The sequence below is a fragment of the Octodon degus genome, unplaced genomic scaffold, assembly GCF_000260255.1.
Source record: "Octodon degus isolate 3935 unplaced genomic scaffold, OctDeg1.0 scaffold00297, whole genome shotgun sequence".
Lineage (NCBI taxonomy): Eukaryota > Metazoa > Chordata > Mammalia > Rodentia > Octodontidae > Octodon > Octodon degus.
In genome coordinates this window covers 367,915-378,387 of record NW_004524873.1, presented here as the reverse complement: position 1 = coordinate 378,387, position 10,473 = coordinate 367,915, and the positions used below count along the sequence as shown (strand labels likewise).

Below are 10,473 nucleotides of genomic sequence, written 5' to 3'. Positions count from 1 at the left end.
TTTGAGACATTGTCTCACTGTGTAGTTCAGGCAGGCCTTGAACTCACTATGTAGTCCATGTAGTCCAGTAGTGATCCTCCTGCCTCAGTCAGCCTCCTTAATGCTTAAATTATAGGTGCATGCCACCATGCCTAGCCATGATTCGCTGTAATTTAGATGCTAGAAATACTCCTTTTCTTCTTGGAGATGTAGGACTTTTCTTGTGGCTAACCTATTAAGTGTTAAAATTTAGAATGTATACTTTAGATAACAGAAGAAATGGTTTCCCTGAATGCTCTAGCTAAGCATAAATATCTTTATAATCTCTTTCTCTGCTTTGACAAACGCAGGGAGCAGGATTCCATCCCCAGTCCTGCATGCCAAGCCGGCCCACCCCTGGACTGTGCTGAGCGATTCCAGGCGTGGTGGCGCACACCTGTAATCCCAGCACTAGGGAGGCTGAAAACAGGATCACTACAAGTCGGAGCTGCATAGGGAGACCCTGTGCCAAATACATAAAATGAAAAAAACTAGTAATAAAAATATAATCTCTAAAAATGCTTTTCAGACAGCTCATATTAATAACTTCTAAGTTTTTCATGGATGACCAGATAATCATTTGTCTTTATCTCTAAAGAAAAGGAATGATTCCCTATAACTTGCTAGTGAAACAGCTATACTGGAAGATCTCATTTTCCCTTTCTGTTGCTGAAACATTAGTCAGAGGCACTCAGACATGTTATTAAAGCTTAAGTTCAAAACTGTTAAAATATTTTTTTCTTCTATAAATTTGGCTTTGTCGTAAGTTTCTTCATTTTGGGAGTCATACTGCGCTGATTAAATGTTCCAGTTTCACTGTGATTAACATTTGGGAAGCAGAATAGTCCAGCTAGTTCAAACTGCAGGTTTCGTTCCTATACTTGTGACTTCTGGTTGGCCGTGTGGGTTCAGTAAGGTCTACTCCTCTCCCTTTAGCCTGGACTCTGTGGTGTATTCTTTGGCACCTTTTTAGCTATTGCCATGAATATTTCATTGCTATTTTATCTTATGTCTCCACGAATAATAAACTGTTGTCCTCTGCATAGGATTGTGCTTCCTGGAATTCTACAGCTCTTTTATTTGCTAGATCAGCCTTGTTTCTTGATAGATTGCAGTGTTAGGACTTGTTGCCTCTGAAGTTCTTTAACTCAGTTTTTACTCAAATTAGGACTCCTAATTTGTGATATTGATATAGAGGAAAGAAACTCCCAACTTGAAAGATATCTGGGACAAGTTCATGTTATCTAACAGCAAAGAATGAATTTTAGGAATAACAGAGGTTAAGAGCAGAATGTAGTTATGGAGGAAAAAAGCTTCCGTGCAAGAGAGACAGAAGGGGGCCCAAGACAGTTGCTGAAGAGCCTGCTTTTCTAGGGATTTTTACAGAGCAAATCCATGAGATGAGGCAGGTCCAAAGAGAGAAAAAATGGGAACGGTAGGTAGGTATGATGTGGGACAAAACTATGGTCAACCAGTAAGATTACAAGAATATTTGCTCAGGTAAAATTGATTAAATCAGGATCAAATGGGGAAAGGAATCCTGCAGCAAGGATATGAATGCAGAACAGCGGCTTTTTCTAGAGAGGATTCGGTTAGTGGATCTGGGCTTCCTCAAGGGATTGATACCTATTTAGAATATTAATCCCTGACAGCCATCCCTAAGGAGGTATGTGGGTGCATTTGTTTAATCTTTTGTCTTGAGGTCTGGCCCAAAGCTGAAGTGTTTGTCTTTCCCACAGTTGCAAGGTATCTCATGTTCTGCGCTGGCTCCTTCCAGGTCCCAGCTCTGACTCACTACCAAAAGTATTTCTAATCCAGCTGCCTACAATATCATATATGATTATAACTGCTTGTACTCCTGTGTAGTACATTGCTGTTAGAGAATGGTATCGTTCTTGACCAAACTATATGGGAAACTTTACTGTTGTGTCATCAAGACACACATTTTGGCTTAGAAAAGTAGCCCCAGTGGTATTCTCCCTAAATTCATGAGACCAGTCTTTCACAAACACACAAACCAGTCTTCTCTTTTATCTATGTTTCTGCTTTAACCAAAGAAGTATAAAGTAGGTATAAATAAGTCCCTAAATTATTAGTGCATGAAAGAAATGTAAGATCATATGATCTCATCATCTCAGGCTTAGAGATTCCTGTTGACTTATTTGAGGCCACTGACTAAAGTTCCAGGCCTAAAATTTGAAGTTTCCTGATTCCTACACCAGTCACCATTCTTTTGATTTACTGTGCTCCTTGATGATCTTGGGTCTGTCATGTATTGCAAGTTGAGTGTCCTTAACCCACAAATTGGAAATTCTCAATACTTAAAAATCCAAAATTTTGGGGTGCACACATGACATTCAAGAAGTTTTGGATTTTGGAGCATTTTCAACTACCACTTTTTGAATTAGAGATGCTCAGCCACTAGGATCTGTGCAGATATTCCAGAATTCAGAAGTCTCCAGAAACAGAAACACTTGATCCCAAGCGTTTTGTACAATGAGTACTGTTTATTCTCTCCCTGCATATACAAGACCACTGAGGTTTTATTATATCAGTGAGAAACTACTCTAATTCTGTGAACAATTACAGTAAAAGTAATCAGAGGAGGTTTCACGTTTATTGAAAGACCTATATGTTTGTTACTGTTAATAATGCTTATGGTATTTATATATTCGTTCATTCTTCATTGATTTATTCAGCATCAACTATATGCCAGAGATTACAGTGTCTCAAGAGCAGTACCATGACTTTGCACCCTCAAATAGGTCATCATTGTTGAATGATTAAATCATAGTCCTTGTCCTAGGGATCCAAATCTGAGATACAGACAAGAAAGTCAGTAATCATAGCACTGCAGAGATAAATTCCTCTAGAGATGATGGAGGCACAGGTGAAGGAAAGCAAAGTGAATCTTAGAGGCTGAAAGTGGATTTCCAGGTGAGAAAAGAGAAGGGCTGCATATCAAGCCAAAAAGAAGTGGTAGAGGCCCAGTTGGGTCTAGAGTTAAGAATCTGTTTAGATACATGGTATCACAAGAAGTACAGAGGACTCAGATAGTAGGAAATGAGGCTTGGGAGGTAGCCATGGTCACGTCCCAGAGTCTTCAGTAATACAATAAGGGATATGAGCTAGTAAGTCCATGATGGAAAGCCACGGGGAGAAGGCAGGCAGTTGAGCATTTTGGCATAGTCACCTGGCATTGCATTTATGTTGATTCCTTAATGCAGAGCCCACCTCCACAAAGACACCTCTTGTCCTATAGCTGCAGATTGTCAAGGCAGACTAAGCCACACACACAGATTCCTGTTCTTCTCCGCCAGTTCCTTAGTAGCTTCCTCTTGGCAGAGCCTTGTTAAAAGACTCCACATGCCCCCTTTCAGTATTCCTGTCTACTGTAATATCTTCACTGTTACCCAACCAAGGACTCATAAGAAGTGATCCTCACTCCTGCCCAGTTTGGAATGGTTTATTCCTGTTTGTTAGTTGTTTATTCTTGGGTTTATGGTACTCTGAAATGACGGAATACATTCAACACAACCTTTATCTTAATTGTATGATGAAAGGTGATATTTCAGATAGGAGTGAAAAACCTGCTCCTAGGATTGGCTAAAGCCCTGACTCTGGCTGCTCCATCCTTGCTTCTGATCCACATCCTGTCTCCTCCAAGTTTGTTCTCCTTTCACTGTTAAAGACATCTTCCCCACTATCCAAGTTTAGCTTGTTATTCCCCTTGGACTCACAGGTGTTTTGTTTTCTTGCCTGGCTGAGGTTTAACTTCTCTGATGTTCATCCTAGAGTGGATCTAAGCCTTAGTTGGCTTTGCCTCTAGTAATGAAGTTTACTAGAAGGTGACATTGGAAGTGTGTCTTGGTTAATATAACACATACTTTATTATTGAGGGATGACTGAGCCTTTATCTTGCCTGTTTTTTGTTTTTGTTTTTGATAAGTGATCTTCTGCCTCAGCCTCCCCAGTGCTGGGATGACAGGAGTGTGCCACCATGCCTAGTTCCAGGGCCAGAACAGTGCTCCCCAGGGTTCTGGGGCCAGCATGGCATGCAGTACCAGGGATCAAACTCTAGACCTTGTGCTTGCCAGGCAGGCACTTAGACCGCTGAGCTGTGTTCCCAGCCATTCTCACCTGTTTTTAATTGCTTGTCTTTTTTTCTTTTCTTTTCCTGCTCATGCATTTTTATAACACTAAAAGAACTTAACTAAAAAAAAAAAAAAAAAAAGAACTTAACTAACGTCTTCTCCAAATATGAATCATTTTTAGTTTTTGCTGTATTTACTACCTGTCCCTAACCATATGCTGTGATATTAACTAGGTATAGTTAAAGTGCATTTTTTATGCTGAATATTCATAGGTGGAAGAATTAAGATATGAGAATATCTTGAATAATAATGGCTTCTTTATTTCTTTTTAGGAAAGACACCACTGATCCTGTAACATGGAGGACTGTCTTCATACCTCATCTGAGAATTTGTCCAAATTGGTCAGCTGGGCCCACAGCCATGGGACCATTTGCAGCCTCATTCCAAACTTGAAACACTTGCTTTCTGAAGGTTCCCATGGGAACCTGACTGCAATGTGGGGCTGTAGTGCTGGCCATGCCTATCACTGGCCTCTCACAGCTATCTGCAGAGCTGGATCACAAGAGAGGGTCTGTTTCCAAGACAACAGAAGTTTTAACTCTGATAGTCCCAGTATAATTGGGGTGCCTTCTGAGACACAGACTAGCCCTGTTGAAAGGTACCCTGGGAGACCAGTGAAAGCAAAGCTAGACTGCAATCGGACCAGAGACTCTTGTGACTTCTCTTATTGCAGTGAGCCCTCTGAACTAGATGAAGCTGTGGAAGAGTATGAAGATGAAAACACCCTGTTTGACATGGTTTGTGAATCTTCCGTTACAGATGAGGATAGTGACTTTGAACCCCAAACTCAAAGGCCTCAAAGTATCACTCGCAAAAGACCAGGAATACTCCCATCTTCACTCCATTCAGGCTCCCAGGTGCAAATGGTTGATGAATGCAGCAATGATGTCATCATCAAGAAAATAAAACAAGAGATACCAGAAGATTATTATATTGTGGCAAATGCAGAGCTCACAGGAGGAGTAGATGGACCAGCCTTGTCATTGACACAAATGGCAAAACCCAAGCCTCAGACTCATGCTGGTCCCTCCTGTATAGGATCTGCTAAGCTGATTCCCCATGTAACATCTGCCATCAGCACGGAGCTAGATTCACATGGTTTGTCTGCATCCCCGTCTGTGATCTCGAGATCAATCATCCCAAAGACTACTAGGGTATCTCTGGCTTCACCAAGCAGAGGACCTCCCCCTGGTGCCCATGGCACCAACCAGCAGGCAGCATTGCAGATGCCTGTGAGCACATCCCATCCAAACAAACAGATCAGTATTCCTTTGTCTGCCCTGCAGCTGCCAGGACAGGATGAGCAAGTTGCTTCTGAAGAGTTCTTACCCCATCTGCCCAGCCAGGTCTCATCGTGTGAAGTAGCCCTTTCTCCCTCAGTGAACACAGAACCAGAAGTAAGCTCCAGTCAACAACAGCCTCCAGTCGCTCCAACCATAACAACTGAAGCAACAGCACAGTGCATACCAGGTATGGCACACATGAGGTGACCAGAAGTCCCTCATCCATATATATCCAAGAATTCTGCGACATCAACTCTTCTAAAACTGTTGGTTCAGTTTGCTAGGGTTCCATCTTTTTTCGTTCTCAGAAAGACAGAAATGATGAAATGTATTACATCCAGGTGATAATCTGAAGGAAATTCATCTGAGTTAATGCCATCCATGTAGGTGATGGGCCTCAGGGCTGAGAGGAAAGGTATAAATAAGACTGTGCTGTTGGTTTTGCATGGCTAGGTTTAAGCTGACCTTAAGCTGAATTTTTTTTGTAGGAAAGTTACGTTTGGAAACCTGACTTTTAAAATGCTTTCCCATCAAAGCAAGTTACATTTAGTTGCTTTTTGAAGACAAATAATATTAGGTAAGACATACTCACAGTAGATGTGATGTTTTTCTATATTTATTTATGTGAGCTGTTTTCACGTTGCTACATTTTAGTAGATGTGCTGGTTCAAAACAAGGTTTTTAAAAACAAAAACAAAAACAACAAACATTTCCAAAAGAAAAATTTGATCTTTTCTCTCAAAATTTAAAAGAATCAAATACGTAGCGTTTTTGGAATATGCCATCCTAACTGGAATAGATTGAGAAGGTAGAATAATTGAGTAAGTATCCATACCTCTAAATCTAACATTTGAATGGCTTTAATGCAAATATTTGATCTTTATGAGTTTTTATTTACAGGGGATTTGAGCCCTATGCTTTTGAGTTCATGATTCTGATCTAATAGGCCAGATGTAGAAACATGGATAAGGATGAGTAGACATGCACAAAACAGAAGAAGCAGAAATGGTTTTTGTTCTTTTAGTTCTCAAAAAAGCTAGGTGTTTTGGAGAAAATGTCCTAGTAGGCCTCTGTGCCTTTGACCTAAACCTTCTTAGAATTAAGTTGCTTTTACAAACATACCTTTTCAATTCAGTGTCAGCCTTAAGATCCCCAAAGGGAACTTTCAATTATGATTTTTTTCTAGCATAGTCATGATGTTATTAATAAAATACAAACTTAAAATATTCATATTTTGATCTAAAAGTATGCTTTTCTATGTATTTTTGTTTTTAAAATAACCATATTGAAGCACAGTTTACATACCATAAAATCTACCTTTGAAGTACACAAATCAGTGGTTTTTGGTATATTCAACCATTGCCTTTAATTCAGAACATTTTGGTCATTCCAGGAAGAAACCTCACTCATTAGTGGTTACTGTTCCGCTCTTCCCAGTCCCTGGCAGGCACTAATGTACTCTTTGTCTCAACTGATTTATTGTGTACATTTCATGTAAGTGGAATCATGTTATGTAGCTTTTTGTGACCATCTTCTTGCAATTAGGATCTTTTCAAGGTTAACCCATGTTACAGGATTTTTTATCTTTTTGTTACCAAGGACTATTTCAATGTACCAATGAGCTATGTTTTTTTTTTTTCCTTTCTTCAACTGATGGACAATTGAGTTGTTTCCATTTTTGTCTATTGCAATGCTTCTCTGTACATTTATATACATTTTTGTGTGGGTATGTATTTTATCTTGCTTGAAGAACTATCTAGGAGTGCAAATGCTTGTTCATACTGGAACTCTGGTTAATTATTTGAGGCTCTATAACACTTTTTTCCAAAGTAGTTCCACCAATCCATCCAGTAATGTGTAAGGCTCCAGTTTCCCCACGTTATAACCAAGTTATTTTCCATCTTTAAACAATTACAGTTGTACTCTTGGATATGTTAAATATTATGATTTTTATTTGCGTTATCCTAATGACTAATGATACTAAACATTTTTTGTGTGCTTATTGGCCATTTCTATATTATCTGTTAAGAAATGTCTATTCAAATCATTTGTCCATTTTAAAATTAGGTTATCTTTATTTATTTATTTATTTATGTTTGTTTGTTTGTTTTTGCGGTACTAGAGATTGAACTCGGGACTTTGCGCTTGCCAGGCAAGTGCCTATTCTGCTGAGCTATCTCCCTGGCCTGGTTGTCTTTATTTATTCTGGATGTAAGTCCTTTATCAGATAGTTGATTTGCAAATATTCTCTCCCATTTCGTGGGCTTTTCTTTGTTTAAATGTTTTATTTCAGTCCTTGAACACTGTTGTGGTCTTTGGCTAGTCGTTCCATCACTAGACATAGAGTTTTTTATTAGGCTGGTGAGTGTCTTTGTACTAGGAAACCTGGCTCTTGATATGTGTAGGATTTGTGCCTACATATATCCCTCTTTTTTAAAAATAAAATATTTGCCCAGGGATAGTTTTTGGCATTCTCAATGTATATTTTGAGGATATAATTCAGAAACATATCTTACAAAGTGGTCCACGGTACTTAGACTGTTATTTGTGGTGCTTCACATACTCTTTCACTAATAGACCTGGGGAGCAAGATGCACGATACTGAGCTCTACAACACATTTCAGTGTCTCATTATAAAATTAATTTAGAAAAGAAATTCGGCCTCTTTTGAAAAAATAAATAATTTTAATCTTTTTGCTATTGTGTATACTATATTCTGTCAAGATTTTTGTTCCCTTATTGAAATTATACTTCTTACAATAGCTATGCTTCTTACAATAGCTTACAAAGCAGGCATGATCATGGTTAGTATGAATACAGTCATAAAGTGTGCTTCAACTTTACTCACAAGGGAGGTTGGTTTGGGTAAGAGTTGAACCCTCAAGAAAAAGAATGAAGAAGGGGTAATGAGAATTTCCTAAGGAAGATCCTCATGTTTTGATCCATTGTTCTATGGAAGGATATCACACTGCCATTGTAGCGTTAGCTTTAGAGAAACTGTTGGGACTAGAAACACCAATGGTAAAAGTAGAAACCTCATAGATTTTTTTCTTTTGTGAGAGATACATAAAGTTTAGTCTATAATTCACTCTTCTTTCCTAGAGCCCAAGCTAGGACCTGTGTTCTAAGTTTATTTATCTTGATTCTCCTTTCTTTCCCCATTCAGCTCCCCGGCCTTTAACCCTTCTTCACTTCCTTCTTTACGAGTTTATTTGTGTTTGCATATTTACTAGTAGTAGATAATCCTCATTGTATAAGTTTAGGCCTTAGAAAATATGGACCTCATGTGTCTGTAAATGATATGAAAAAAGGTACAGATGAACCTTACACCATTAATGTGTGTAAAGCTCACTCGGGACGAAGCAAAAAAGGTTTGTGGAAAAAGTGGGTAACAACTAAGCCATGTCTTTTTAAAAATAGATACTGTAGAACCTTGAGACTTTATCAGGTCATGATATGAATAATGAATATCTTTAAAGAATATCTTTAAATAATTTGAAAAGTAATGAGTCCACTAGAAATAAAGTAAAATCATTCCATTTACTTAGTTGTACTAATGCCATTTAAGTTCTCTTCCTCTAGTGGAAAATCATCCTTTTTTTTTTTAAGTGTATTTGGTATAGGTTCTCACTAGGCAGCTCTGACTCCTAGTGATCATCCTGTTTTCAGCCTCCCCAGTGCTAAGATTACAGGCATGCACCACCACGCCCAGTCTCTGTACCTGCTCAGTGCACCCAGGGGTGAGGCTGGCACAGCATGTGCTGATGATCAAACCCTGGTCCCTGCGCTTGCCTAAGCAGGCACTTAGTCAAGCTATCTTACTTTCTTTTTTGTTTGTTTGTTTGTTTATACAGGGAATCAAATCAGGACCTTGTGCTAGCCAAGCAAGCACTTAAACCGCTGAGCTATATCCTAGGCTTCCTCTTCCTTATTTCTGTTAAGAACTAAGTTTACAAAGTTAATCACAGTATGAATAAAATTTTTTTGTTCTTGTTTTGATAGCGTGTATTTTTCTCATGCAGTAGTTTTTTTATTGTTTGACTTTTGGGAGTGTAGATAGAACCAGATATCAACCTGGGGCCTCATGCAAGTAGGCAAGCACTCAACCACTAAGGTAGATCTCCAGCCCCTGAATAAAACTTAAAATTATTTGGCTGGTTAATTTGCATATTACCTTAGAAATTTTTAAGCTAGTACATGTTTGCAGTACAGAATGTTTATATTCGTTGTTTGGAGTTGGTACCTGTACATAGCACATCTTAATTTATTTTCCCCAATTCAATTTGAAACTATCTCATTGCTATTTATTTCTCAATAAAATTATGAAAAAAAATTATTTTCCCAACCCCCACTTCCCTCCCTCTCTTGATCTTTTCCCTTTGAGAAAGATCTTTCTTCTACTTCCTTTTAGTCTGTCTTGTCTATTTTCTTATAATTTGGGGTTCTAATATAAGAGAAGCCATGAATTATTTAAGATTGTGTGTCTGATTTTTTTCACTGAACATTGTGTCTCAAGATGTATCCACTTTCCTACAAATGATTCAGGTTTATCTTTATAGCAGAGTAGTATTCACTGGTGTATAACCACCACACTTCCTTTATCCATTCATCTGTTGATTGACATCAGAACCTGGTTCCAAGATTTAGCTGTTAAGCATTGTGCTGCTGTAAATATGGGCGTCACTGTAACATGTCTTTAATTCCCTTGGGAAAATACCTAGGAGAATAGCTAGATCAAATGGAATTTCTAGTTTTGTTTTTTTGAGGAACCACCACACTGATTTCTATAATGGTTATATTTATTTACTTTCCCACCAACAATATAGAAGGATTTCTTTTTCCCTGAAGTCTCTAAAGTAGTAAATTTTCTTGTCATCCCTGCCATATTGCTCAATACAAATTTTAGCAATGAGTAAAAAGAACATATATTATCAGAAAAATCTGACTGCCATTAAAATTTTTTTCTATACAATTCAAGTATTAATCATAATGAGATTTCTGGAGGATATGGAATTTCA

The 10,473-nt window shown here is 38.3% G+C and overlaps 1 protein-coding gene and 1 pseudogene across 3 annotated transcripts in view; one reads left to right on the top strand and one right to left on the bottom strand.

Moving 5' to 3' along the window:
* Positions 1–10,473, top strand: part of Kiaa1958 (KIAA1958 ortholog) — a 185,453-nt gene that overhangs the window by 92,812 nt on the left and 82,168 nt on the right. For all 3 annotated transcript variants that reach the window (XM_023707545.1, XM_004647257.2, XM_023707546.1), the window contains exon 2: positions 4,445–5,642. In XM_023707545.1, coding sequence (XP_023563313.1) covers positions 4,469–5,642 — 1,174 coding nt within the window. In that variant the 5' untranslated portion in view covers positions 4,445–4,468. The remainder of the gene's footprint in view (positions 1–4,444; positions 5,643–10,473) is intronic.
* On the bottom strand, positions 869–3,713 carry LOC101571598 (annotated as a pseudogene).